The sequence below is a fragment of the Thunnus maccoyii genome, chromosome 13 (assembly GCF_910596095.1).
Source record: "Thunnus maccoyii chromosome 13, fThuMac1.1, whole genome shotgun sequence".
NCBI classification, from domain to species: Eukaryota; Metazoa; Chordata; class Actinopteri; order Scombriformes; family Scombridae; genus Thunnus; species Thunnus maccoyii.
Window position 1 is genome coordinate 7654498 of NC_056545.1, and position 26590 is coordinate 7681087.

General features: G+C 40.6%; 2 protein-coding genes across 2 annotated transcripts; one reads left to right on the forward strand and one right to left on the reverse strand.

Moving 5' to 3' along the window:
- Nucleotides 1–716: 716 nt before the first annotated feature.
- On the forward strand, nt 717–6319 carry cnot8 (CCR4-NOT transcription complex, subunit 8). The gene is made up of 7 exons (XM_042430252.1): nt 717–815; nt 2875–3087; nt 3179–3372; nt 3569–3730; nt 4020–4164; nt 4289–4399; nt 5369–6319. The coding sequence occupies exons 2-7, from the start codon at nt 2971–2973 to the stop codon at nt 5495–5497; spliced, it is 858 nt and encodes a 285-aa protein (XP_042286186.1). The 5' UTR covers nt 717–815; nt 2875–2970; the 3' UTR covers nt 5498–6319.
- Nucleotides 6320–6813: 494 nt separating this feature from the next.
- gemin5 (gem (nuclear organelle) associated protein 5) lies at nt 6814–26518 on the reverse strand. Its single transcript, XM_042430250.1, has 28 exons — nt 26261–26518; nt 25524–25678; nt 23233–23414; nt 22326–22477; nt 22120–22218; nt 21823–21955; nt 21147–21312; nt 20360–20572; nt 19125–19210; nt 18792–18874; nt 17266–17402; nt 16648–16721; nt 15559–15740; nt 15056–15195; nt 14320–14491; nt 13985–14200; nt 13836–13892; nt 13612–13737; nt 12692–12787; nt 12227–12364; nt 11337–11484; nt 11069–11188; nt 10723–10933; nt 10251–10511; nt 9621–9783; nt 8200–8704; nt 7246–7333; nt 6814–7069 (listed from the first exon to the last, which is right to left on the reverse strand). Exons 1-28 carry the CDS (start codon nt 26400–26402, stop codon nt 6905–6907), a joined length of 4410 nt encoding a protein of 1469 aa, XP_042286184.1. The 5' UTR covers nt 26403–26518; the 3' UTR covers nt 6814–6904.
- Nucleotides 26519–26590: the final 72 nt, after the last annotated feature.

Genomic DNA, 26590 nt, shown 5'->3' on the forward strand with positions numbered 1-26590 from the left:
TGTGTCTTTGATTGAGTTTTTTTTTTTTTTTGGAGTTCCAATGAACTCCAACAGGACTGTTTCTTTGGCTGAAAATAGTTCCAGTGGTGGCGGATGTATTAAGATCTTTTTCTCAAGTAAAAATAGCAATACCACAATGTAAAAATACTTCATTACCAGTAAAAGTCCTGCATTAAAAATGTTACTTTAGTATTATTTGCATAATGTACTTAAAAGTACTCATTATGCAGAAAAGAAGCCCTGAGAGGATTATACTATTATACATTATAATATTGGATTATTACTACAGATGTTCTAATCTGCAAATTGGGTTTTAAAATAATGCATCCAGTTTTATATGCTCGTCACATGTTTTGTAAAGTAACTATAACTCTCAAATAAATACAGTGGAGTAAAAATAACAGTATTTGACTCTGAGATGTTGTGGCGCAGAAGTATAAAATAGTATGAAATGGAAATAGTCAAGTAAAGTACAAGTAACTCAAGTACAGAACATTTCACCACTGAATAATAACAATGCTGTTAGTTTTTCAAATGTAGATTTTCACACTTTTTTTAGCAGTAAAACAAACACAATTCAACTACTTTGTTTTTATGTCATCAGAAATATAAGATATGTCAATATGTACAACATAAGGTCTAGTTGCGCGTCGTTGTGCGCTCCAGCACAGTAGGCGGCAGTGACACGTTTACCGTTTAGCTGCGATCCGCCAATAAACACAACGAAGGAGAAGCAGGAGGGGAAAGAAAACGTAGAAGAAGACGACAGACGCGCTACAGAATAGCTTGGCAGGTTACGTCGAGGAAATTGTCAGGTAAAACAGTTTTCTTTAGTTTTATACTTCACTCAGTAACACTTTGGCATGTCTACAAGGTGCGTAGCCGTTGTGACTTATTGAGAAGTGAAAAAAACAGAGCCGTTTCATTTAATCTTTGCTCCGGTGATGTTAGCTCTCTCGATAACGCGAGGGTTAGCTTGTAAACGTTAGCCCTTCATGCTAAGCACTCAGCTAGTACTTTCAGTCCTTTGCTGCGACGTCGTTGCTTACAATTAACCGTATTTCAGACTTAATAGTCACTGAAAACTCCAGAGGTGTTAGGAGTCATTAACTGTTCCTAAAGACATCAAGTTACGTTGAACACGTTTTATATTTGATGTTAATTTCATAGATATCAGTTGAGTTAGCTTGCCTGAAAGTGTAAACAACTAACGTTACCACAGCTACAACGTTAACGTGAGGTCAATTCATCTCGAGTATATTATACATTGCTTTGTGTTGCTATACAAAGAAATATTTTTTTAACATCCCTAACGAGCTGCATGAAAATGTTTTTGTCCATGGAAATTAATTAAAAAAAAAAGAAATGCCATTTCTGTCAATGAGAGTAGAGGCTAATTATTAAAAACGCCTCTCAGGGTAATTCAGAAGTTGAATCATCATCTCTAAAGTAGGTTCAACAGAAACTGTACATTATAGCTTTCATGGAGGTTTGTTTAGATAACATTACTTTTAGCTTTGTGTTCTTAATAGACTGGAAACAGTGTGGTGCACCAGTAAAATGCACTCATGCAGCTGGTAGTACATGTGCTGGCTTTTGTCTTCAAAAAGTGGCTTCTTCCCGCATTCAAAACTCTTATGAGCGAATGTTTTACGGTAATATTCAGACAAAAAGCAACATGAGAAACGTGGCTGACAGAAACTAAGATATCTTCTTTCCTGCTGTTTGGAAAACATAGTGGCTCTTAACATTTCACTTACTACAGCTTAAGGTAGTCTTTTAAAACAGTTAATGAGCATTTCAGAAGATGTAGCCTGTGAGGAATTACTACTGTTGTGATTCATGTCACTAAATCTGCAAAACACATTTGAACTTGTTTAAGACAAAATTTGAACGTGACAGACATGACTTGGGACTCTAAATCTATAATTGGCATTTGTTCCTTTTTGTCGATTCATCGATTAGTTGCTAACTATTAAATTAATCGCCGACACTTTGATAATTGATTAATTGTTTTGAGTCACTTTTTAAAGAACATTTCCAAATTATCTGATTTCAGCTTCTCAAATATGAATATTCTCTGGTTTCTTTAGTCTCCTACAATATAACTGAATATCTTTGGGTTGTGGACTGTTGGTCGGGACAAAACGACACAAATATGAGGACGTCATCTTGGGTTTTGGCAAACAGTGATCAACACTTTTCACCACTTTCTGACATTTTATGGACCAAACAACCAATCAATTAATTGAGAAAATAATCGTCATATTAATCAATAATGAAAATGATTACTAGTTGCAGCCCTGAACTGTGGTGAGATGACAATGGTCCTTGTATTCTTGTTGTAAATTAAGACAAAATATGAACACTTAAGACTTATGATTGACATTTGTTGCTACTATGTGATAATCAGTGGTAAAATGATGACATTTGCAGCCCTGCACAGAATATAATATTCTAATTTCAGAACAGTAATGTTCTCTTGCTAAACTGTTGACTTATTTAAACTCTTTTTCAAAAGATTCAACTTAAATCTGTTTGGCAGATTCTTGTCCCACTGCTGTAGTGATGCTTTGTGTTTTCTTTGACTCTGATGAAGACACAGTCGTGTGAAAACGTTAGTCTGTTTGCACTATTAGAGGGAGCAAATCAATCAGTGTGCTCCAGTCCTTTCTCTCTGAGCTTTGTATGTTTTTTAATAATGATGCTGTCAAACTTGTCTTAGTCTATTTACTAAAGTTGCTTTTAATGTGTAAACTTTGTTGTAACGACAGTAGCGTCGCTTCTAATCCTCGTTTATCTCATCTTGTCCTGATGTCAGTGTTGAGGTGAGATTTGCTCACTAACTCGTTTTTTTTTTTCATCCTCTTTCAGAGTTGTTTCCTCATCACACCGCCACCTTTCAGCCCCCCCCCTTCACCAGCAGCTGCAGGATTGTTGGGGTTTTAGATCTCTTCGTGACCTGCCAACATGCCAGCCGCACTTACAGATTCCAGTCAGATAATCTGTGAAGTCTGGGCGAGCAATGTGGAGGAAGAAATGAGGAAGATCCGGCAGATTATTCAAAGCTACAATTACATCGCCATGGTAAGAGATGAGGAGTCATTAACAGCAGGGTTTATGTCAAATAACACGGTGCAAATATTCAGTGTTTTTTCTTCATGTCTTTTTTCACCAGGACACAGAATTCCCCGGGGTAGTTGTCCGACCTATCGGTGAGTTTCGCAGCACAGTGGACTACCAGTACCAGCTGCTGAGGTGCAACGTCGACCTCCTGAAGATCATCCAGCTCGGCCTCACGTTCATGAACGAGGACGGAGATTATCCCCCCGGCACGACGACGTGGCAGTTCAACTTCAAGTTCAACCTCACGTAGGTCGACTTTTACACTCATCAGGACCGGAAGCTGTTTATTATTCTGAAATCTTTCTTAGATTTCAAAAGAATCAGCAAATCCCATCTACTGTTACGCAGCCAGAATTTATGATCATCCTCACTTTAAAGATACATCAGCTGAAGGTTGAGCTTGATAAATTAATATCTTTTTTTTTTTTTTGTCTCATCACAGAGAAGACATGTACTCACAGGACTCCATAGACCTTCTCCAGAACTCCGGCCTCCAGTTTAAAAAACACGAAGAAGAGGGAATCGATACGCTCTACTTCGCCGAGCTTCTCATGACGTCCGGTCTGGTGCTGTGTGAAAACGTCAAGTGGCTCTCCTTCCACAGGTCGGTCGTTTGAACTGGTCTCAGCGAAACCTGCAGTTTCTTAAATGTTTTACAGATTCAATGCCTGTGTTTTTTTTATAGCAAATCATTTAAATATGTACTTGTATGCTAAATTGAGACATCTAATCTAACCGCTGGGAGTTTCCCAGTTACTGCACTACTTAAAGGTACTTTAACATTGGCGTCAACTTCCAGCCGTGACGACTGTTTATTAGTTTGAACCCAGTATCATCAGTTTGTAATCCAGACCACCCTGACCTGAATCCTCCTGCTCTGTTCCGTCTCTCAGCGGCTACGACTTCGGCTACCTGGTGAAGCTCCTGACAGACGCGCGGCTTCCCGAGGAAGAACACGACTTTTTCCAGATCCTCAACTTGTTCTTCCCCGCCATCTACGACGTTAAATACTTAATGAAGAGCTGCAAGAACCTAAAGGTATCATAGCCTGAGTTCAACGTAGCAGTTTGAAGCTGTAGTAGATGACGGCGTTCGTGTTTTAAGGAAACCAAATCATGTCAGGAAAAAGTCTTGAGACTTCTGTGTGATGCGTTTTGTTCAGGGAGGGCTGCAGGAAGTGGCCGACCAGTTGGAGCTGAAGAGGATCGGGAGACAGCATCAGGCGGGATCGGACTCGCTGCTCACCGGCATGGCTTTCTTCAGGATGAAAGAGGTACGAGCTCACAAATACCCAGCTGTGAATGCAGCATTTACACCCCGTTTTTCTCTTAACTTTTGATTAATGGAAAGAAGAATCTTAACTGTCATCACCACCACAGGACCTTGTTTACTGTAAACATCACATAGGTTCAGTTTGAAAAATACTTTGAAAACTTTACTGCTTAAAAGTCTGGGAATTTATGGTGAAAATGTGGTAAAACTGAGAAACATTGCCCTGAAATAGACACTTAAACATCTGGGAAGATGTTCACGTATTCTGTGACTTGATAAGAAATTTCAGTTTAATTGCTACTGGTAACATTTTAATGGAAAAGTCCAGTCCACAACCCAAAGATATTCAGTTTACTATCATAGAAGCCAAAAGAAACTAGAAAATCACATTTAAGAATCTGGAACGAGACAATTTTAGTGTATTTTTCTTTAAAAATGACTCAAAACAATTGATCACAATAGTCAGCGGTTCTTTTTCAGTCGATCAACGAATCGTTGCAGCTCTACTTTATTTTGTTAACCAATCACAGCGCTGCAATATTTAGATAAAGGTCTCAAAGTTTAATAGCACTGAGTTGAGGTTTCTGTGACACTAAAGCATCAATATGAAACAGTCATAGAGCTGCAACAATTAGTCGATCGACAGAAAATTAAACTGTTTTAGTCTTTTTTTTTTTTTTTTTAAGGAAAAATGCCAAACAGTTGCTGGTTGCAGCTTCACAAATGTGAAAATTTGAAGCGTTTTTGTGTCATACATGATAATCTGATTTATTTTTGGATTTTGGGCTGTTGGTTGAACAAAAGAAGATGTTTGAAGACATCACTGTGGGCTCTAAAAAATTATAACGGTCATTTTTCTCTATTTAATGTATTCTGTGGGACTTTTAAGTAAACAGCATGTACGGATATTAGCTGTGAGTTTAGTACCACGGCGGTCATCAAACTGACATCTTTCTATCATTTCGTTCAGCTTTTCTTTGAAGACAACATAGACGACGCAAAGTATTGTGGGAGACTGTACGGCCTGGGCTCGGGCTCCAGCCAACCCCAGAACGGCCTCTCCAGCTCGGGCCAGGAGGAGACGAACAACAAGCACTGACCGAGCGGTCGACTCTCTCAAGTGGAATACGCACTTGTTTTTAAAACCCCAACCAGCAGATTTCCCCCTTCGATTTCCCCCCCTCCGCCCCTCCCTCCTCCCACCTTCCTCCCCCCCCTTTTCAACCTTTAATCCCTGAACAAGACGACTAAATCTTATTTCTTTAAAATTTCCCTCCTGAGTGACTGTAAAAAAAAAAAAAAAAAAACGGGACTCGCAGCGACAGTGGATCCTTCACTGGCTCGCTCACTTTCACACTCTCACCACCAGACCGGACGTTTCTTTTTAGTCGCTTTTACTGAGTATATGGCCATATATTCAGAACACTTTTTAAAATCTTTGTTGTTGTTGTTTTTTTTTTTTTACAGCATTAGCAACACCCTTCTTTAACAGCATGGGACCAGCTCCTGTATCATACTGTGATTTCAGACCAAACTATTGACAATAATCAGATTCTTCAGTTCAGACTATTCTCACCAGCGGGACTTTGCCTCTTGTAGCAGGGATTTCTTTTTTTTTTTTTTTTTTTTTTTAAGTTAATGCTGGAAGGGCCTGTAAATTAAAAATGTATAATTTTGATGAAAATAAAAATGTTTTAGCTTTTTTCAACACAAGAAACTTTTAACAGTGGGCGTCAAAGTGTATAACTGTGCCTGGTTATGCATGTGTTTCAATGGGCAAACTACTGTTGTTCTGTACATTCACCGAACCGAACTGTCCCACCGTCAGGTTTACAGATGTTGTGGTTACACTTGTTTTTACATTATACATTGTTTTAAACAGTTGTATATTAAATTGTTTTGTATTTTGAATGTAAAAGTATTAAGTATTTGATCTTTTTCCACTAAGTAGCCATACACTGACACAGCTTGTGCAACATCTATGTCTGAAAGGCTTCATTTGAAACTCTTTTGTGAAGCAGTAGGTTGAGGTTTAAAATGAAACGTTCACATCCTTCTAATCCTTGTCAATTCAAATCAAATTGTTTGAATTATTACATTAAGCTGATGTCTGTTTCAGACATTTCTTTGTTGTGACCCGAGTACCAGATCCTTTTGACTCGTCATAAAGCACAAAATATTTTCATGATTTTTGAGGAGCAACAAATTACCAATAGACACCCATTTACCAGTGAAGAGTAATAGCGCTCAAATAAGGTCATGAAAGTATGTAATGTTTTAAAAAAGCTGGAATCCTGCCTAGCAACAAGTGATGCATTGCTTCATAGTTACCTGAATCTCCTTCAAGAAAGAACCTAAATCACTCCCAGCCTCCTTTTAGGCACCTCTGATACAGAATCAAACCGACTCAGGATGTTCAAACATCATTTTGTAATTAAAGTTTTTTTTTTAATTCAACAAAAAGCTGTACAGTGGAAGTGCTTCTTTCAGTCTGCTAGTGAAAGATTCAGGTGAGGAACCGCTGGGAGGCTTTCAGGACGGAGGGACTCGTTCCGTATTTGCGGAGCAGATCTTTGGTCTCCTGTTGCAGGGACTCTGAGACAGATGGGGAAGACTCGCTGAGGTGGAGGAGGACCAGGCAGCATTCAACAACATCTGGGTGAGGATACATCTGAGAGAGGACACAGACGGAGATGCGACGGTTCATTAGCGCTCGTTGTTAAGTGAGATTCTTTTTGGCAGCGTGAGGAAAACCTTTATCCTTGAGGGTTTTAATATATCCTTCAGTCATAACTGACAAGAGAGATTTGCAGGTTGAATACATGCAAAGACGTGAGTGTGTTGTACCTTGATGGTTTCGGGCAGGTCAGCCAGCTGTTTCTGGTAGTCGGACATCTTGACGGACAATGAGAGCAGAGTCTCCTGGTCATCAGGCCTGAGAGAGAGAGAAAGACGTTAACATCACCAAACATCAAACTGTTAGACTTCAAGGATGAGACACAAATCCATCCATCAGGCAGAAAAAGGAAATCTTCAGTGTTTGACATTATTGAGCTTTACTTTGAAATGTCTAACTGTGATCACTTAAATTTATAGAGTACATAGTCTCAAAATACAGCCAGGAGACACAAGAGAAGCTTTCAACGATGGTGGAAAGTTATTAAGTACATTTACAATACTGTACTTTCAATTTTATATAACTTTATACCTCTATCAGACTACGTCAAAGAGGGAAATATTGTACTTTTCACGATTTTACATATAGAACAAACATTATAAAATATGATGAATTGTCATGGATTAAACTAACCAGTAGTTAAAATTAGCTCCAGTTTAGTCATAATAATCCAATTGTGTATTATAATGTAACACTCCTAGAGGCATTTTTACACAATGAGTACATTTACTTTTGATACTTTAAGTGTATTTTTGCTGACGAGTCTTATACTTTACTTAAGTAAAAATCTGTATGAAAATAAAACGTTTTTTTAATCAGTCTGAAGGTATTTTAGGGGAATTTGAGTGTGAAAATAACACAATCTATGTTTGAAATGAAGATGAAGACGCAAAGTTGAGCTTTGTGAGACATCCAGCTAGAACCAATAGTAAATTAATCTCACAATATCCTGTAACTGTATGTTAGGAGTCATCTAACAACCTCTGCTCACACACTTTTGGAGTGAAATCTTCCAGTTTATAGTTTTCTAAATGGTGTAATTATAGATGTAATAATCAAATCCAAACATTGGGAATTGGGAAAGAACAACAATCATTATCAATAATCAGTAACGGAGCCCTCACCGTTGTCCAGCATCGGAGGGTCCCTGGCTGTCTGACGACTCTCCGGCGGCGGGACCGTCAGCCTGTTTCTCCCCGGCGTCGAGCTGTCCTCCCTGGGCTCTGCCGTGCTTCAGCACCATGGCGGACAGCCGCTCCTGGATCTCCCTCACGGACTTCTGAGTGGCCTGACAGGCGGCGTGAGGCTCAGACAGGAGCAGGGACGCATCGAAGCCCAGTTCACCGAACCTCCCGTTCGCCGAGCAGACGCTGCTCTGTCCCGACTCTGACGATCCTCCGTTCACCACTTTGTCCTTCGTTTCGTCTCCGGGGCTGGAGTCGGCCGCTGAGGCAGAATGTCCGTTCTGGACCTTCTGGTTGTCAGCTGAGCGACTCCACCAGCGTTCATACAGACGGTGAAGATGAACAAAAGCCTGCAGACTGTCAGCAGCAGCTTTGGCGTCTTCTTCTTCTTCTTCTGTGTGATGAAGTGTTTTCAGATGTTTCCTGGAACAAACACTGACGTCACCTGACAGACAGAGAGAAAAATAGGCATGGTGGTGTCATAACTCATGAAATAACATCAATGTGATGAATGGTTTTTATTACTGGTTACTCTGTTATGCTGGAAAATAATACAAGACGCCCATCATCATTTTCCAAAATGTGACATCTTCGAATGTCTTGTTTTGTCAGGCCAATTCATTTTATAATATTAAAAACAGAGAAAAGAAGCTAAATCTTCATGGAAATAGGAACCAGAGAGCATTTTGGTTATTAAATGATGTAATAAAATCGATCATCAAAACCAACGATTAGTTGTTCTGTCAGTCAGCTATATTTGATTAATGATTCCAGCATTATAAAAGACATAAATGTAGGAATCTTTGGATAAACATTTTTGCTGTTTGGGGGAAGATTTTTATCTTGAAATTAGCAGCTGAGTTCTAAAGTTGTTCTTAAGTTTGGCAGAAAGGAACACGAACAGGAGCACTTCTGGTGTTCACCACAACCACTGGTGCTATGTGCCTTCGTCCGAGGTTGGGCATGGCACAAAAAAATCTAATTCCAGGAAAATTCAAATGGATGGTTAAAAATAAAAAAAACGTACCAGCACACTTGCCTTCCTCAGGGTGTCCTGACACACAATGAACCCAAACCATTAAGTAGTAATTCTACTTAAAAGGCTTTTTATTTATAATCTTATTTTTTTCTCTTTAAATTGCTCTAAAGTTTGATTAATATCTTTTGTCACATGCCTTGAATCATTCCCTGTTTGTCCAAAATAGTTCAGTTAATTCATTTCCTTTTTTACAAACTGCAGAAACCACCAGCCGCCACAAGGTGTCACCAAATCATCCACAACAAGATATCTTCAGGATTAATCAAAATATTGAAATGTTGAGCCATTAATCTGTGAATGATTGATTGTCAGACAGACGTACCATCAGGGAAAAGCAGCCTGCAGAGCTCTGCAGACACACTGAAGTGTCCGGTGTCTCTGAACCAAGCGACCGCCAGCCACAGCTCCTTTATCAGCTGTCCATCATCGTCCGATAACCAGCTCAACACGGAGCGGGTCAAATGGAGGGATGAATACAGCAGCACCTGAGGATGAAGTCTGATTAAATTCTCTGTATAGTTGCATCAAGCATCTTGAGAAAATATTTATTATTAGAAAAAAATATTCAGTCAAATATCCTTGAAAATGTTAAAAAATATGGTTGTAAGAGAATTTCCAAAACTCTAAGAAAGAAAACAAAAACATTTCTACAGACAGTCCAATAAATAATGACTTAAGAAAAGTGAATTCCAGTTTTCTTTCAGACTCAAATACCAACGAACCTTGAAAGACAGTTTGAAAGAGTTTGGTGGAATTTGTACTTTAAGTGATTTGAGTTTTAATTTAAATTTGAATAAACAGAAATTGTGAATATTTTTTGTGATCAGTTAATCTTGTCATTATCCATCCAAGGTTGCTTCTACTAAATATACTTGACATTTGAAGAGGTCAGTTGATCCTACTTACATCCCTTTTCTGCTTGTAAGTCTTGTAAAGTGAAAGTAAACCGTACCTGTCTGAGGGGAACGTTGGCGGTGGGTGTCGGACTCTCCGCGGACTTCAGCTCCTGCAGGAGCGCTCTGGCGCTGCGATGACCCTCCGACTTTTGTGAAACGCCGAACTGCTCTTCCCACACATCTCTCACTCGGTCCTGGATGCTGATGTGCGGCTGGCCTGGCGATGTCCACGGGTGACTGGAGATGCGGGACTGAGGTACGACTTCAGCCAACGTCGCAGACAGCAGCTCAGCGACGCAGAGATGAAGCCTGTGGACCTGCAGATGATTCAAACATGATTTTACTAAGACAAATATCTTTTTCTGACCTTTAAACAGAGAAGGTTAAACCTGCCTGTTTGATTTGTTGATTTGTGACCTTTTAAGTAAAGCAATGCTTACTTAAAACTACATGTCTCCTTCTTTGAGTAAAGAGTAAAAGTTATTATTTGTGTTTTTTCTGTGTGTTCATGACGTTCTTGCCACTGACCAGCAGGCTCTCCTGTGAGCTCAGGACCTCCTGGGCTCCGACCCAGTCCTGAGCAGCGGCCAGATCTTTAGCGCAACGCATCGCCAGCGACTGAGCCAGCGTGACCTCCCCCGAGATCCTCGCCAGACTGGCCGCCGTCCTCAGCGAGGAAACGTCGTTCTTCCTGGCGATGACTTTGGCTGCATCAAAGCTGGCGCCAGCAGCTACGTAACTAAGAGACGAGATTAAAACAAACAAGGAACGGCGAATTTAAATACTGTTTGTGTGCATAGATTTGTATTAACATTAAAAGCTCTAGAGGTACGGTTCTATGAGAGTTCATTCCTTGAGTCCTTCCAGTTCTCACCATTTAGCGGCTGCAGAGAAATGTCCGTCTTTCTCCAGCGTGGAGGCCCAGCAGGTGTACAGCTCCTTCAGGACCGGCTCGTCTGCTGGCAGCCTGGCTTTGACCAGAGCTATGGCCTCCCTGAAAAAACGTTTGTTCTGTTAGCGGATAAACAAACATCATCTGGAGACACCAGATTACACTCTACTATCTATCCACATGGTAAGACTAGAAAAAGGATTCAACAGGATACAACATTTTGAAAACTAGCGGTTTGGAAAAGACGAACCTGTAGAGCTTGTGAGAACGCAGCAGGTCGACGGCCTCGTACAGCTTGTTGATTGACAGCAGGTGGGACGCTGCCTTCAGGTACTGCTCCTGCAGACACAGCTGCTTGACGAACGCCTCCACCGTCCGGTTCCACACCTCAAACCCAGCTGGAGAAACAAACACACAAAAAGGACAAAAACTAAAACATAGGATCAGTGTCTCTACAATATCTGGAAGCCTCCTCGTGTATTTCATTATCTTTTAACATCAGTTCTGGCCACATTAGAATGATACAACTTCTGATCCCTGGTTTTATTTCTCAGATTTATATTTTCCTGGCTTGACAGCAGGGACCAATAGAAACCCTGCAAGTCATGTTGAAAGGGTCGGAGAGTGTAGGGAAGGTTTGTGTTGATTTCTGTATCAGTGGAGCTGAGCTTTAAGTCAAAATGATGGTTAACTATGAGACATTTGGTCAAATTTTTACTCAGTGAGACAAAATCATTAGATTCTCTAATGAGATACATCAACTTCAACTCTGCAGGTCAAAATTTTAACCTCAGAACTTGCATTTATTATCTCTTAGTATTTTGATCGAGTCAGTTAGTTTAATCATTTTATATCTTTTTGTGAGTTTATTTCATTATTTCCCTGGTAGGAACAGGCTTCCATACCAACATTTCTACCTGAGGTTTGACTGTTTGTTCGATTTAAGCCTATCTCAACCAGCCCCAGGTGATAGTTCAGTTATCTCTTCTTATATGACAAGTATGTCAAAAAAAATCCTTCTTTTTCCTATAAAACAATAACATATTTTCAATTTCGATGACTCATCTTGAACTTGTATGTCATGCGGTGTATATCAGAGGCTAGAGATCAATGCCGGATCGACTCTAAACAAGCCTTTACCCATGGGAGCGACGGAGAGCAGGTGGTCGTTCAGCTCTCCTTTCTCTGTGGCGAGCTGCAGGGCCCCCTCCAGGTCTCCGCTCCACAGCCGCAGGTACACAACAGACTCAAAGTGACCCGCCTCCACGTGACTCTCCTCTGAGGAACGAGACAGACAGCAGAGCGACACAACTCTCCATTTAATCCATAAACAGTAATTCAGTGCTGTGATTTATATCACAAGCACGTTTTAATCTAGGATTAGCTGTGTGCATCATGAGTATGTTCAGGCTGTTTAAAAGGTTTGAAGTTTTAATTTTGTTATCACTTTAATAAAACTTGTGAAACTATAAATTAGCAGAATAACAGAGTAGACAGAAAATGAATCGCTAAAGGACTATTCAGTGTTATCCAGAGAGTGGGTTTACTACACAAGGAACGCTATAATTCCAGGCTGAGGAGAGAAAAAAAACAAGAGAAACAAACCTTCTGCTTCAAACATGCGGTACAGAGCCTGTCTGTCAGAGAAGAGACCTAGATGGATGTGCTCTCCCTGGCCTGGGACACAGCCTGCAGGGGGCGCTGGGGAACGAACACACACACAAACACAGTCCAGTAAACAAGCTAGTCAACATGATGTGAGGTATAAACTGAAATTAACTAGTCTAGGTCTAGTCTAGTCTGGTCAAAATATAGTTTTAACCCTGCTTTTACTGATTCTTTTTTTTGGAAACTTGAAAAACAAGCTGTGAAAACAACATATCACCTTTTAAAGGGCTTCTCCACCGAATTCATGATTGACAAATAAAAAAGGATAAAAATCAATGCAGCAGAACCGGAGACATTGTCTTCTTCGTTTCAAGCATTCTCACAGCTCGATATTTACTCTCCTTTCAGCTCTGTTTTGGTCTTCACCTACTCCTTAGGGAAATACTGTATCTGGTTTCTGTAGCAGCTAGAAGCTCCGCTATGTTCAACCAGTTCGGAAAACCAAAACAATGAGCTTAAAGACACCGAAACGCTCCACAGAGCTGAGGGGAACTGCAGAGTCACATCCTGTCTTCTGGTTTTATGTTACTCCTCTCTACCCTGGACTGACCGACTTGGGGTCACAACACGATCTTTACTGAGGTTTTCTTCATAGCGTCAGAGAGTCAGTTTCAAACGCAGAATGTACTGGTTTACTGAAAGTCTGGAGTTGTTACCATAGCAACCACCTATCTCAAGCTAGTCTGCTAAGATTCATTTGATCAAACCCCCCCCCCCGGTCTCAAGTTGCTTCCATCTTCCTACCAGATAGAAACGAAGCGTTTTCTCCAGACCTATGCCTATAATTAACAGTCTCCATTATTCTAGTATTAGAATCAGTGTATAAACCGAACCAGTCTTCTCCACGGCAGACTCACCGTCACTGTGTTTGACAGAGGCCAGAGTGATGCAGTCCTGCAGCAGCTCCTCTTTGGGCCGATGGTCCATGGACGTACTGATGGGCAGCATGGAGCGAGGCTTCTTTCTCTTTAGCAAGTTTAAGTCTGGAAACATACAAACGCACCCACACAGTTACATACATACACACGATTTCAGAAATGCATTCAGTTGAAGTTACCTTTATATAATTAAAAGTATGTACCTGGTTTGTCTCTGCTCTTTGCTGCTGTGGAGGATTTTCTTTGCGTCTCAAGAGCGGCTGAAGAAAAAGTTTTAGAATAAAGTTAGTTTGAGACTTTAAGGTCCCAACGATCTTATCAAATCTGTCATGTGTGTTTCCTACTTTGTTACCTGATGGAGGTAAAGAACTGTTTGTCGAGCTGACTTCATCTTCCTCGTCCTCATCGGATGGCTCCTGTCCCGCCGCCGCCACCTTCTCTCCTCCTGTAACTTGCTGTCCGTTCGTCTCCGGCGGCGGCGCTCCAGTGGCCCCCGCCGCCTTCTTGTTCTTCTTCTTCTGTTTGGGATTGGCCCTCATTTTCTCCTTCAGGTCGAGCATCTTTTTCCCTGAGAGGACAAGCACATGAACGTTAAAGGCTACTGGTTACACGTGAAGACGAGAGCAGAGGAAGTGATCTTTAACGTGCTCTTAAATGCTGCAGGAGGTGGTGTTTCGAGACGATCACCTTTAGGTGGATTTGTAAACTCTTGTTTGGAGACTCTCCACTCCTGCAGAGTGAAGTCCTTTCCTCCGGTCCAGATCACATCCGGGTCGACGGGCGACCAGTCGACACATAACAGGTAACCGACGTGACCCCGGTAGTTTGAGACGGGCGCCTCCTGCAGCACATCCCACACCTGAACAGAACAAAAACACCCAACAACACGTTAACCCCAAATGACTGTATTTACTTATGTAAAGTGGATAAATCAGAAATTTAAAAAAAGGAATCAAAATATATGTAAAGGAAATCAAATCTGACTCATTAGCTAAACAAAAAAGAAACCAATACTTTGACAATAAAATCTTAACCTAAGTCCTCTTATTGATTATTTCTGGTGATGGTGGTATTGAAGTGAATGGGAAAACCCTCTCCTTTTTCAAGATGGGCAGCAATAACAACAAGATACAGACAAAGAAAGCAAGACAGTTCACACTAAATCAGAATTAAAACAGAAATGCAATAATTTTACAATCATATAAAAGATTTCCTCCTAGATTCAACCTAAATGGGAAATTATGTTTTTCAACAAGAAGTTAATAGTTTCAGCAGCTAATTTCACCTCTTCTAATGTGCACCTTCACAGCAATTTTAAATAAACACTTGTTGAGGTATAAAGATGTTGGATCTTTGCTTGATGGATAGCAGGGTGGGTGCCAATTGTTCATTTTCATTTTCTCAGTACTGGCCTGATACCGACCTGAGCTGTGCCGTCGTACGAGACGGTGACCAGCCGGGCGTCATGGTGTGGACTCCAAGCCATGCCGGTGATTTTAGCCGTATGACCACACAGCCTGCGATACGGCTCCGTCAACACCGCAGGGCTGTCTGGAGGATTCTCTGTGCAAATGCAAAACACTGGCGTCAATACATACTGAGCTCTTTAAAACGTTCACATATCTAAGATTTGATGTTCTTCCAAAAGTAACTGCTGGAATACACTTACATGTTGTAGTTTTATATTTTGGTAAAGTAGCCTATTTTTACTGTAGTCTGTGACACATTCATTTTGGTGACTTTCAAACACAAAGAAATGGCCTGAATTCTGTGCAGTAGGTAGAAAAACTGATAACAAAATAGAAATGTGTAATAATTCCTCAAATCTGACCATTTTCACTTCAGAGTCAAACAAAAATAATGAGTGCTTTCCAGGAAAATTCCTCGGACAGAGTGAATAAAAAAAAAAAAAAAGCCTCATCCTACCTATCACAGAGCGAAGGTCGTGCACGTAGACGACGGCGTTGCTGGAGCCTGAGGCCAGGAGGCAGTGCAGCTCCGTGGGAGAGCTGTGGTCGTGATGCCATCGCAGCGTGTTGATGATCTTGTGGTGCTGCTGGATGCTGCACAGCAGCTTCAGACTGGGAGCCTCGTACACGTCGATGCACCTGCAGCAGAGAACATGTGCATGACATTTGCAAGAAAACACAAAACTTCAATTGGTAACTTTATTTAAAATTAGGAAAACATGACGAGATGCAACAACAGAAAAAGTTTCTTAAATATCTGCTATTTTGAAGAAATTGACATCTGCTCTTTTAAAACTGGTAAAGGACAGGGACTTAAAATCACTAAGAGTGTTGACTGTAAAAACAGCTTCAAAAATTAAAAAAAACAAATATATATTTTAGAGAACTTGATTGGTTTCCATGAGCTGATGAGTTTTATCCTCCCAAATACAAAATGTGGCACTGTGGGAGCTCTAATTATTGATTAAAAGTATTAATCTTTTTGCAGACAGACTCAAAGAAAAACATGTAAGCACGCATATGTTTTTTTTTTGTTGTTGTTTGTTTGTTTTTTTTAAAATTGCATTTGGTTCTATACCAATTCTACAATGACTTTTTGCTATCAGTCACTGAGTGTTTATTGGAAAATTTAAATAAAAGAACACATTGATGGTCTTTAGCATAATGTCATTGTTTTATTAAAGCCCAAATAATTTATTATCAAAGAATTAAACATTTAAAAAGATCAGTGTAAAACAGATTTCCCCGAGCAAAATCAAAAAGAATCCTAAAAAAGCTTGTAGCTCTTGGATCTCATCCTACACAGACAACCACTGATGTGTGTTTTTGTTTTACTATGAATCAGTCTTTAAAAAGTTGAGTTGAGTCAGTGTGACACTCAGTCATAAAGTCATAATGTGACCTAGTTCACAGAGTTCACACAGAAACAAATCCATTATTCTGTAGCCTAAAGACTGAACGCTGTCAGCGGACAGTTGGTTCCTCCCAGGACTCCACAGGCTGATGGTCTGTTATGAGACGGGGTCAGGCCTGGCCGTTCACTCACCCGTCCTCGTTGCCGATGGCAACCACTTTCCCATCTGGCTTCCAGCTGAGGTCGGTGTGTGGAGACAGCTTGTGCTGTTGGGAAACAGAGCTCACCTTCATAACCTATTCAAATCACCTCCATTTACATTCTGCTGCAAACATGAAGTTGCAGCCAGGAGCGCTGGCCGCGGTATCTGCACCGTGACAACCTGAAATCACAACTTGTAATGTGAATTCTACTGGGTTTGTCCTCCACCCGGAGGTGTGTTTGTCAGGTTTTACTGCGGCTGACAGACGCTCCCGGTTCGCCGAAGGGTTTATGAAGTCTGTGCATGTATGTAAGAGGACAGTGAGAACAGATAAAGGTCGTCGTAGCTCTCTTTGCTTTCAGGTTACAAGAGCTTAGTGATGTATGTAAAGAAGAAGTTTATCTGAAGATTATCTTTAAAATTTGATAAAAACTTGATTTCAAGACATTAAAACTACTTGTATCTAATTAAAAATATAAATAGATTAAAACCGGTCCCTAGTGTGCACAAGTGTGGATGAAGACATGTAATAAACGGTGCTGCTGTGTGGTTTCAGTGAGTCAATCATGGCACTGATCCACACTGAAAAAGCATCAACATCCTCCCACCTTGATGTTGTTGGTGTCTTTGATCAGTCTGTCGATATCCGACGCCTCACCGCTCAGTTTAGATGGATCGTGCTGCAGGATGACGCCTTCGCCGGCGCAGCTATACAAGCTGTAGGACGGCTTTCCTCCCGCTGCACCTGAACATCACACACAAACGAAATCACTGATGACTATACACTGGAAGGACCAAAAGGACGTGTTTTATTAACACTTTGGACTGGTTGTTTAGATTCTGAATATTAATCTATATATTGATTTAATTGACCAAACTGAATGTCAAAAACTGAAAAAATAAAAACCTGAATGAAAATAAATCGACTTTTAACTCATTTGGTCAGTGCTAGTTTCTGAAAATTGATTGTATCCCAAATTTACTGAACAATGAACAGGTGAAAGAATTTCATTACGCTGAATTTGAGTAAAGTGTTTCGGTGTCTCGTTATAACTTAAGTGCTGTTTCAGAAGCATCCTGACAGAATACATTTCAGTAGAAACGCTAACACTTGTCATTTACTGGATTTCTGGCGTTAAAACCGTCTTTGCAACCTTCATTTCTGCTTCATTTTTGTAAAATGACTTTGTTCACTGACTTCATAAAAAGACATGAAGGTCAGCAAGGTAGCAAAAAAAAAAAAATCACAAATTTAAACCTCAAATATTCACCTTTATGTTTTCACTTTCAGCAAACTGTCAACACCCATTACACCGCAAAGCTACATCCTGGTTCAGCTTTGATCCACTATATGTGCAGTTTAGGAGAGATCCCCTTTGCTTTCCTTCCAAATAAGTAGATTAAACTATATATTTATGTCTTGTTTGAAACCAGTTTGATGGCTCATATGGCAATGTCCCATGACCCCTGTGTCCTCATGTTTCTACAATGAAGCTGGTGATATGAATGATGGGAAAAATTATGAAAAAATCTCAGGTTGTAAATCAGTTTCAGCTCATTTTATAGAATGAACAAATGAGTTTACATATCTGGTTTAGCCTGCATTTGTGCAGAGCTTTTCGATATAAAGAACAAAAAGGAAGGTGAAAGTTGGCGGCTGCTCCTCGTTCCCTCTGCACACCTATTGCGACTCATCCTGACGATCTGAACCAATGAGATCGCAGGACTCCACCAGAAAAATGAACAGAGCTGAATCAGCGCCGATGCTGCAGGTAAACAAATTAAAAAATCATTTTGTTTGTTTAGGAGGCAGCAGATTGTTGGCACGGCAACAATTACGTTTAAGGCTTGGAAGGCGAGTGACTGATACGCTAATCAAAACGTCGTCTGCCGACAGCTGGTAAAATTGACTTCCTACATCTTGATTTCCCCACGAGCGGCTGAAGTGGAGGGAGGTGAGCCGTTAAGTGTTTTCTCAGCTCATTCAATTACGGAGTCGATTACAAAAAAAAGAGCGTGCGGAGATGTTTGGACTTTTTTTTTTTTGCTGACTCCCTGGTTTTTGTGTTTTTTTGCTGGGTCAGAGCGTTCGGAGCAAACAGCAGCAGTTGCTATGAGTTCATTAAGCACTTACCAAATGACATCGGGGGTACTGGGGGTCCCCAAGCCAACGTGTAGACTGTTTTTCTGTGATAGGAGCTCGATATTTGAGGAGGCCTGGGAGGAGACGGAGCAGAGCAAACGCCCAGTCAGGAATATACGATGTGGATAGCGGCGGGAAAAATGCCACTCGGGAGCCTCGAGTGAAGAATCCACAAGGCCCCCCAGCAAAACACAAACAAGGCTTCATGACTTTCAACAAAAGTTTTCACACTAAGGAACTCAGGTGAATATATATGTATGGACTGACATGAGAGAATAGTTGAAATAATCAGATTAAATACTTGCCAAAAAAAGGGAATCTTACTTGTTTGAGAAGACATCGTAGATGCCGACTTTACCATCGTCTGTTCCGAAAGACAAGGATCCTTCTCTTTTAGGGTGCCACGCTAGCTGCAATGAAAGACAAGTAATACTCTTTATTTTATGTTGAGTGCTTCTTTTGGTGTCATCTAAAAAAGTTTCTCAAAATGACTAACGGCTGTTGATAATGTGAGATGCTTCACTTTTATAATTAACAAACTTCCTCGCAGATGTTCTGGTCGCTCTGAGCAACTAAAAACAGATGTGTCAGGCTGATATTTGCTCTTCATTAGACGACTGACAATCATTCAGCCGTTGCATCAACCTCAGACATGATGGAGGTTTAAAGATTTGGGTGAAAAATTGAGTCTGAATTATTATTTTATAGGCTGAGTCATTGCAAGTTTATACTAATGTCTCTTTTGAATATTACGCCTGCGAGTGGGTGATAAGAGTGTGTGTGTGTGTGTGTGTGGTTTTATCGGCAGTTCAGTGTAAGCGTTTATTAAAAAGCAGACATTTAGAAGAGAAATGCTTTTTCTTTTTCCTCACATTTTAGACAAACCTCCCAGACCCCGACATGCTGACTGTATGAAATATAACTACGCTGTCTTTTCATAATCTCACACACCATTAAGTCTGGAGCTACAACAATTAGTTGATTAATTGATTAGCAGATCAACAGAAAATGAATCGTCAACTATTTTTATAATTGCAAAATCATCATTTTTTATGCAAATACGGCAAAAATTTGCTGGTTTCGGCTTCTCGAATGTGACGATTTAATGCTTTTCTTCGTCATACATGATAGTAAACTGAATGTCTTTAGATTTACAAGACATCTAAAGATGTCACTGTTGACTCTGGGAAATTATAACGGGCATATTTCACTAATTTTTTTCACAGAACAATTAATGACGAATAACGAAACAAAAACATTTTTGACATTTTATGATATTTTAAAGCTACTCTTTCTCTTGAAGATGCATTTATGAAGAAAGGAATCTTTGGAAAAATTACAACTGCTCATATAACTGTTCATTAAACACAAAAAGACACCACTTCACCCCTGAAATGTCATGTAATTAAAAAGAAAAAAAGGTATTTCTGAAGGATCTTCAGTTAAACTAAATGTTTAGTTACATCATGTAGGACTTTACTACTACACTGGTAAAAAAGATAAAAGTTCATCCTGAAAAAACTAAATGTAATTCAACTAAAACAGAGGTGACATCTTACCGCTGTGACCTTGGATTTGATGCCCTGCCAGAAGGACCTGGTGTCGTACTGGTTCTGGGTGGTCAGTGTGTTCCACACCCGGATCATGTTGTCGCCGACACCCAGCGCCAGACACCCTGCGCCGACGGGGGAGAACGTCAGGGCGTAGACGAAACCACCCAGGGTGGGCAGAGTCCAGCAGCAGTCCAGAGAGGCCAGGTCCCAGCATTTAATCTGCAAATTTTACAAGTCAAGTTTGCAAATAAACCACTTATCAAAAGTTATTTCTGCAACAAGATGAGTCCGCTTTCAATCAAAGGGCCCTTTTTGGAACAATATTAGTGAAGTAAAGTTCACATTAAGCTCATAAACAATAGTGCATCTACAAGAAATACATCTAAATATGTCAAACAGCCTTATGGTGCTTCTAGCAGATCAACAAACCCAGACTTTGTTTAATACGAACAGTTAAAAGCATTGACTTAACACTTATTCTTCACCAAAATTCACTCGATTCAGGTTTTTCCGTCTTTTATAAAACGGTAGACTTTCTGTCTTGAAAAAAGGTTAAACATATCCTGATACACACAGGTATGGATTTATAAAATAAGGGCTGAAGTTGCTGAATGTCAGGTAAGGCCCGACTCCTGATTTAGTATTTGAACTTCAAAAATCTCTAACCAGGCAGGATGAAAGGTCATCAGGTCTGTCCGATACGCAGTATATTCTATATAAACAAATACATCTTACACAAACAAGTACACGACAGGTCAAAGAAAGGCTGTTAAAACTGGACGTTGTGACCCACGTCTCTGTCCATGGAGGTGCTGAGGAGCAGCTCTCTGTCGTCCTGCAGGTGAACTGAACTCATGTTGAAGACGATCCTGCTGTGGTTCTGACCCTCTGAAGACGTCCCGAACAGAGTCCACCTCTGCTTCCCTGTCTTGGTCAAGTCCCACATCACCAACTCACCACTTGGGACACACACACACACACACACACAAACAAATATAAGCACAAGCATGCTCAGTAACTCATTTAAGCTTCTGAAGATCACAGAGCTTCTGTACGGTATTTATGCTAATTAGTCTCTGTCTTGTCACTGTGAGTGAGTTTCCATTGTCCCTGGATTATGGTGCATAATATGTAATTGTCAGTGCAGATTCTAGCACAGAGCAAATGAAGAAGCCAAAAAGCGACTCACAATTCAAACAGAATTTGAAGTCAGTTTTTTTTGTAAGTCCATGTGCCTTTTTTACATTTTAGCAGTTCTGTTGTGTACAGTATCTTGTGTATTAAATAACCATACAGTAAAAAGGTCTTGTTAGTCCTCAGTAACCTCTGCTTACAACCCCGCTACCGTGAGACAACATCATAACATATGAAGGAAAAACAGTATGACAAGCTCAACCCAACACTACTGAGCTCTGCTGTTACATTTCATCAGTCTCCCTCTAATCCTTTCACTGAAAAGACGTGTGTACCTGAAGCAGCTGGACACAAGCTGTGTCGCTCGTCCCTTCGGCCAGTGGACGTTGAGCCAGAGTCTCTCTTTGACCCCGGGGTCAACTGCAGAGCCTCTTTTCTTCAGATATGGCAGCTTCATGGTCATCACACCTGCAAGGAGGGGAAGGAGGGGAGAGAAAGCAGAGAGTCGTCTGTGGGTTTGAGATGATTCTTTTATGTTTACTTAAAACTAATTTACTTAAAAATACTCCACCTATCTGCACCTTCAATACAAAAAAATCTAACTTCAAACTTCGGCTGGCTGAATCTCTCACCTTTGCCCTTTGCTGTGCTCCAGATCCTCACTGTCTGGTCTTTGCTCCCAGAGGCAAGATAGCAGCCCTTCTCCTCTCCTGCAGTTATGCCATTGGTTGCTATAGGATGATAAAAAAACAATAAAAAAAATCATCACCACATTTTCTATTTTTTTCTGTCAAAATTTTGTCATTTGTGCCGAATTAACACAAACATTCACGGCTACCTTCAGTGTCCTCGGGTCTGCTGTACAGGGTGTTCTCATTGGCCAGCGGCGACCACGCCAGCGAGTGGATCTCATCATCGTGTCCACGGAGACGGTGCATCACCTCGCCTTTTTTACTCACGTCAATCAGCACGATCATCCCGTCTTTGTACCTTAAACAGTATAATAACAGTGTTGCATATTTAGATTTTTATTTTTTAGGATTATTAGAGGAGCACAAGTTTACGTAAAGATAGTGTTTGAGAATCTGTTTCTCGAGAGGAAGGTGGTTTTGAGTAGTTTTAATTGATTCTGTAGCTGAAACAATTGAATCATTTTGACAAAAAAATAAAATCACACACTAGTGATGTTAAAATGAAGACCTTATAAAATCAAATGTAATCCCTGGTATTCATAAAGACTTTTCACATAAACTGCAAACACCCTGTGAAAACTGCAACAACCGGTCAAACCAGTCTCAAAAAGGAAACCAGTTAACCTAAACTGATTTGCCTGGAGGCAACAGCCAAATATGAAATTGTTTCACTCACGGGAGACTAAGCGGCCGAATTCCATCATGCTTTTAAAGTTATAATCTCGAAGATTTCATTTAAATGAATGTCTGTTAAGTCACTGTCTATCCCTGAATGGCGAGTCTATGGCCCGCTGATGAAAGCCCTTGCACTTGCAGGATTATGATTATTACATACCGGGTGTTGGTGGCGACTTTCCCGACATGCATTCAAATCAGCGGAGTTGACAGACTCTCTCTTCATTCGCTTGTGTGTGAAGTGGCTTATATTTTAAAAGCTTTTTCTTATTGGCTTTTTACTTGTGAAGCTTTTATTGCTTCTGGACTTTATTTAGGAGAAAAACATGTTGTGATCCAGCAGAGTGTAGTGAGCTGTGTACTCTGTGGGCTTCTTACCCCACAGCCACACAGCTCCAGGTGTGGGGGGAGCAGGTGAGGCAGAAGATGGTCCTGGGCTCGGGGAAGAAGCTGGCGGTGTCTCCTGTGTGGTACCAGTGACACACCACGATGCCCTTCTCATCCCCTGAAACCACCAGGTTTTTATCCACGGGGGACCAGTGCACGGCTGAGACGGGGCTCTGAGTGTGTAGACAATACAGCTTTAAGTGATTATGTTGATACTGTATAATAATATAATTTTATTTGTCTAGTTTCAGTGGCAGGTTAATGTCTTATAACGGTCAGAATGATGTATCCAATGCTTTTCTACTTTGACAGGAAATCAATCACAGCTAAACATGTTTTTTGTTTTTTTCCAGGATTTTCAGTTTTTGGTGTGAAAACTAACATTGTAACACGATCTAGACACCTAATGTTTATATCTCAGTCTAAAATCATTGTTATCAGTTTTAGCTGAGCATTAATTTGATATATTCAAAAGACAGAAGAAGCAAGAAAGCACTATTTGTATCACAGCATTGATGTAAAGTGTCTCGGATGTCTCACTCTTCATTCGTGTCATGCCAGCAAATTCAAATCCATTGTTTCTCTTCATTACAAATTGAGAATCACATCGATTCAGGGTCTGAATCTGTCTTTAAAAATGGAAGTCTCATCATCCTGTCTGTGGCTTCTATTTTTTGGGTAAAACCACATTAAAAATGACCCTTGAAGGTGGAATTTGAAGTAAATAATGGAAAATAGGTCTTTTGGTTCCCCTGCAAAATAAAAACTGTTCTCCACATCCTGTCGAGTGAACTCCCTCTCTCCAGACCTGGGTCAGCAGCAGCCCACTCAGACCACATCAGTACAGAAATGTGAAACCAAAATGTGTAACAGACTTGCTCATTTACTGGCATCATCACCGCTAAAAATCTGAGCAGAGAGAAACTGCTTCAGCATCTGAGCTGGGAAAGCTGCCTCATCACCTCTGTACCCGCTGCAGAGCTGAATGCAGCCTGCAGGGGGCACCAGGATGTCATGAAGATGCCACAGACCGTAAAAAAATAAGGACGTAGTCATTGTGTCACCACACAGTGGTTTATGGACTGCTGTTTTGAAGCATGGATGTATTATAAAGAGCTGGATACCGGACCAAAAATGGCACCTATTCGGTCCAATAAGCTAGCGCATACACCAAAAGAAGTTTCTAGTTTCCGGGTTTGCTTCTGCGTTGTGCGGCCCACTGAATATGTGCAGTAGTGTTTCTCCCACTCGGCCCTCAGACGTTACATTACGATGTCGTCACAGATTTTTAAATTGCTTTTCTCAGCTTGAATAAAGTTTTAGAATTATAAAACCTCCATGGATCAAAAATTCATAACAGAAAGAGTCATTATTGACCTCGTTTGCAGTTCAAGGTGTCCTATCAACAGTTTTACAGATGTCTTTTTGGGTCTGAGGGGGATTTTTCACTGCAATACTGCAAGTGACCACTGGGAAAAACTGGCTCCAAGGCTGATCAGCAGAGCCCTATCCAGCTCTTATAATACATCCATGTTTTGAAGCCTCGGGTTTAGCAATTTGACCATCGCCATCTTGGACTTGACCGTCGTCTTTGATTTTTGGAGCCAGAAGTGACCATATTTGTACCAGAGGTTGGAGCTGACCCTTGTGCTAGCTGCTAGTTTGGTTAGCACTGTGCATTTACAGTCTATGGTTAACTGTGATAATGATAATGCTAGCGAAAATGAGCATTAGCGGAAAAAATTAGCAGATTTTTGTTACAATTAAACACTGAACAAGACTTTTTTAGGTGACCAAAATGTTACAATTAACTTTAATGAACTGAAAACACATTGTGAAATAGCGGCAGCTACGCCTATACTCTGTGAATCTGGGGTTAAGCCATGGTTACATTATGTAATCAACGTTGTCACCATGGTAGCGACTTGTCAATCACAAGGTAGCCACGCCCTAAAGTATACCCTGCTTTATCGTCTATTTTACTCTAAATGGGACCATAATTTACAAAATGAACATCATGCTGTATTGAGGAAGACTTGAAACTAGCGATTGAGACCATAAACTCATTAGGAAAGTGTTTACTGGGGTAATAAATCAAAGGAGAAGCAGCATTTTCTCATAGACTTCCATACAATCAGACTTCTTTTTGCAACAAGTGTAGTCGCCCCCTGCTGGCCATCAGAAAGAATGCAGGTTTAAGGCACTTCCGCATTGGCTTCACTTTTCAGACAGGGAGCTACCTGCTTGGAAGATGCAGTCTCTTTGCCAACAACAGAACTCACCTGATGAGCTGCATACTCTCTAATAAGAGTCTTGTTGTCTGAATCCCAGAAGAGAACATTCCCATCATTGGAGGAGCTGACACAGATGTGACTCTGGCCTGCATGCTGACAGAACGCAAAGCCTGACACTAAGCCTTTATGGCCGACCAGCTCACCTGAAAATACATAAATGAATACACAAAGGGTTGAATGTCAGTTTCTTCACAATGCTGAAAAAGACCAGTTTAAAACACAAAGATATTCACTTTACAATGATATATAACAGAGATGAACAGCAAATCCTCACATTTGAAAAGCTGGAACCAACCGCTGTTTGAAATTGTTGCTTGATAAATGACTTATAAGATAAATTGTCTGATTGTTTTAGCACTCATCTCAAGACAAGACTCAGTTTAAATGATGATTTCAAGGATTTTAACAAGACAATTTAACTTTTTAGTGGAAAAACCATATCAGACACAGATTATTATTCAAAGTATATTATTTTATATACATCTTAAAACTTGTCTGGAGGGGATATTTAATGTTTCATGACACCAATCCACCCAGGTGATCGGATATGTGTTTCTTTTGGCTCAGGGCTGCAAGAGAGGTAATCACCACACCTGAGATGATCAGATCCACTTCATTTAGACAAAGACATGACTTTTACTGGCGTTTCACACTGATTTTATACAACAGAGACTTCCAGACAAACACCAGAGTGAGCCTTGTGCTGGGTGTGACAGAAGACTCACCTGCGACTCTGCAGGAGGACGCAGACACATCAATCAGGTAGATGATGTTTTTGGCTCCGACGCCCAATAAACCGCTGCTGTTGACGTCACTGCAGCGCGAGCAGTACCAGTTGGGAGAGGCGGGGAGCGACCTATCGTGCATGGTGCCTAGGACACTTTAAAGTTAAACGTTTTAATAATTAAGTGTGAAAAAAACGAAAACAAACTCCTCACATGTTAACATCACTGTCGCAGCAACTACATCAACGGCCGTACGTTCAGCGTGGTGTCGTAAATCGTGCCGGTTCTTAGTACGGAATCGTAGCTGGGTCAAAATACATTTACAGCTGT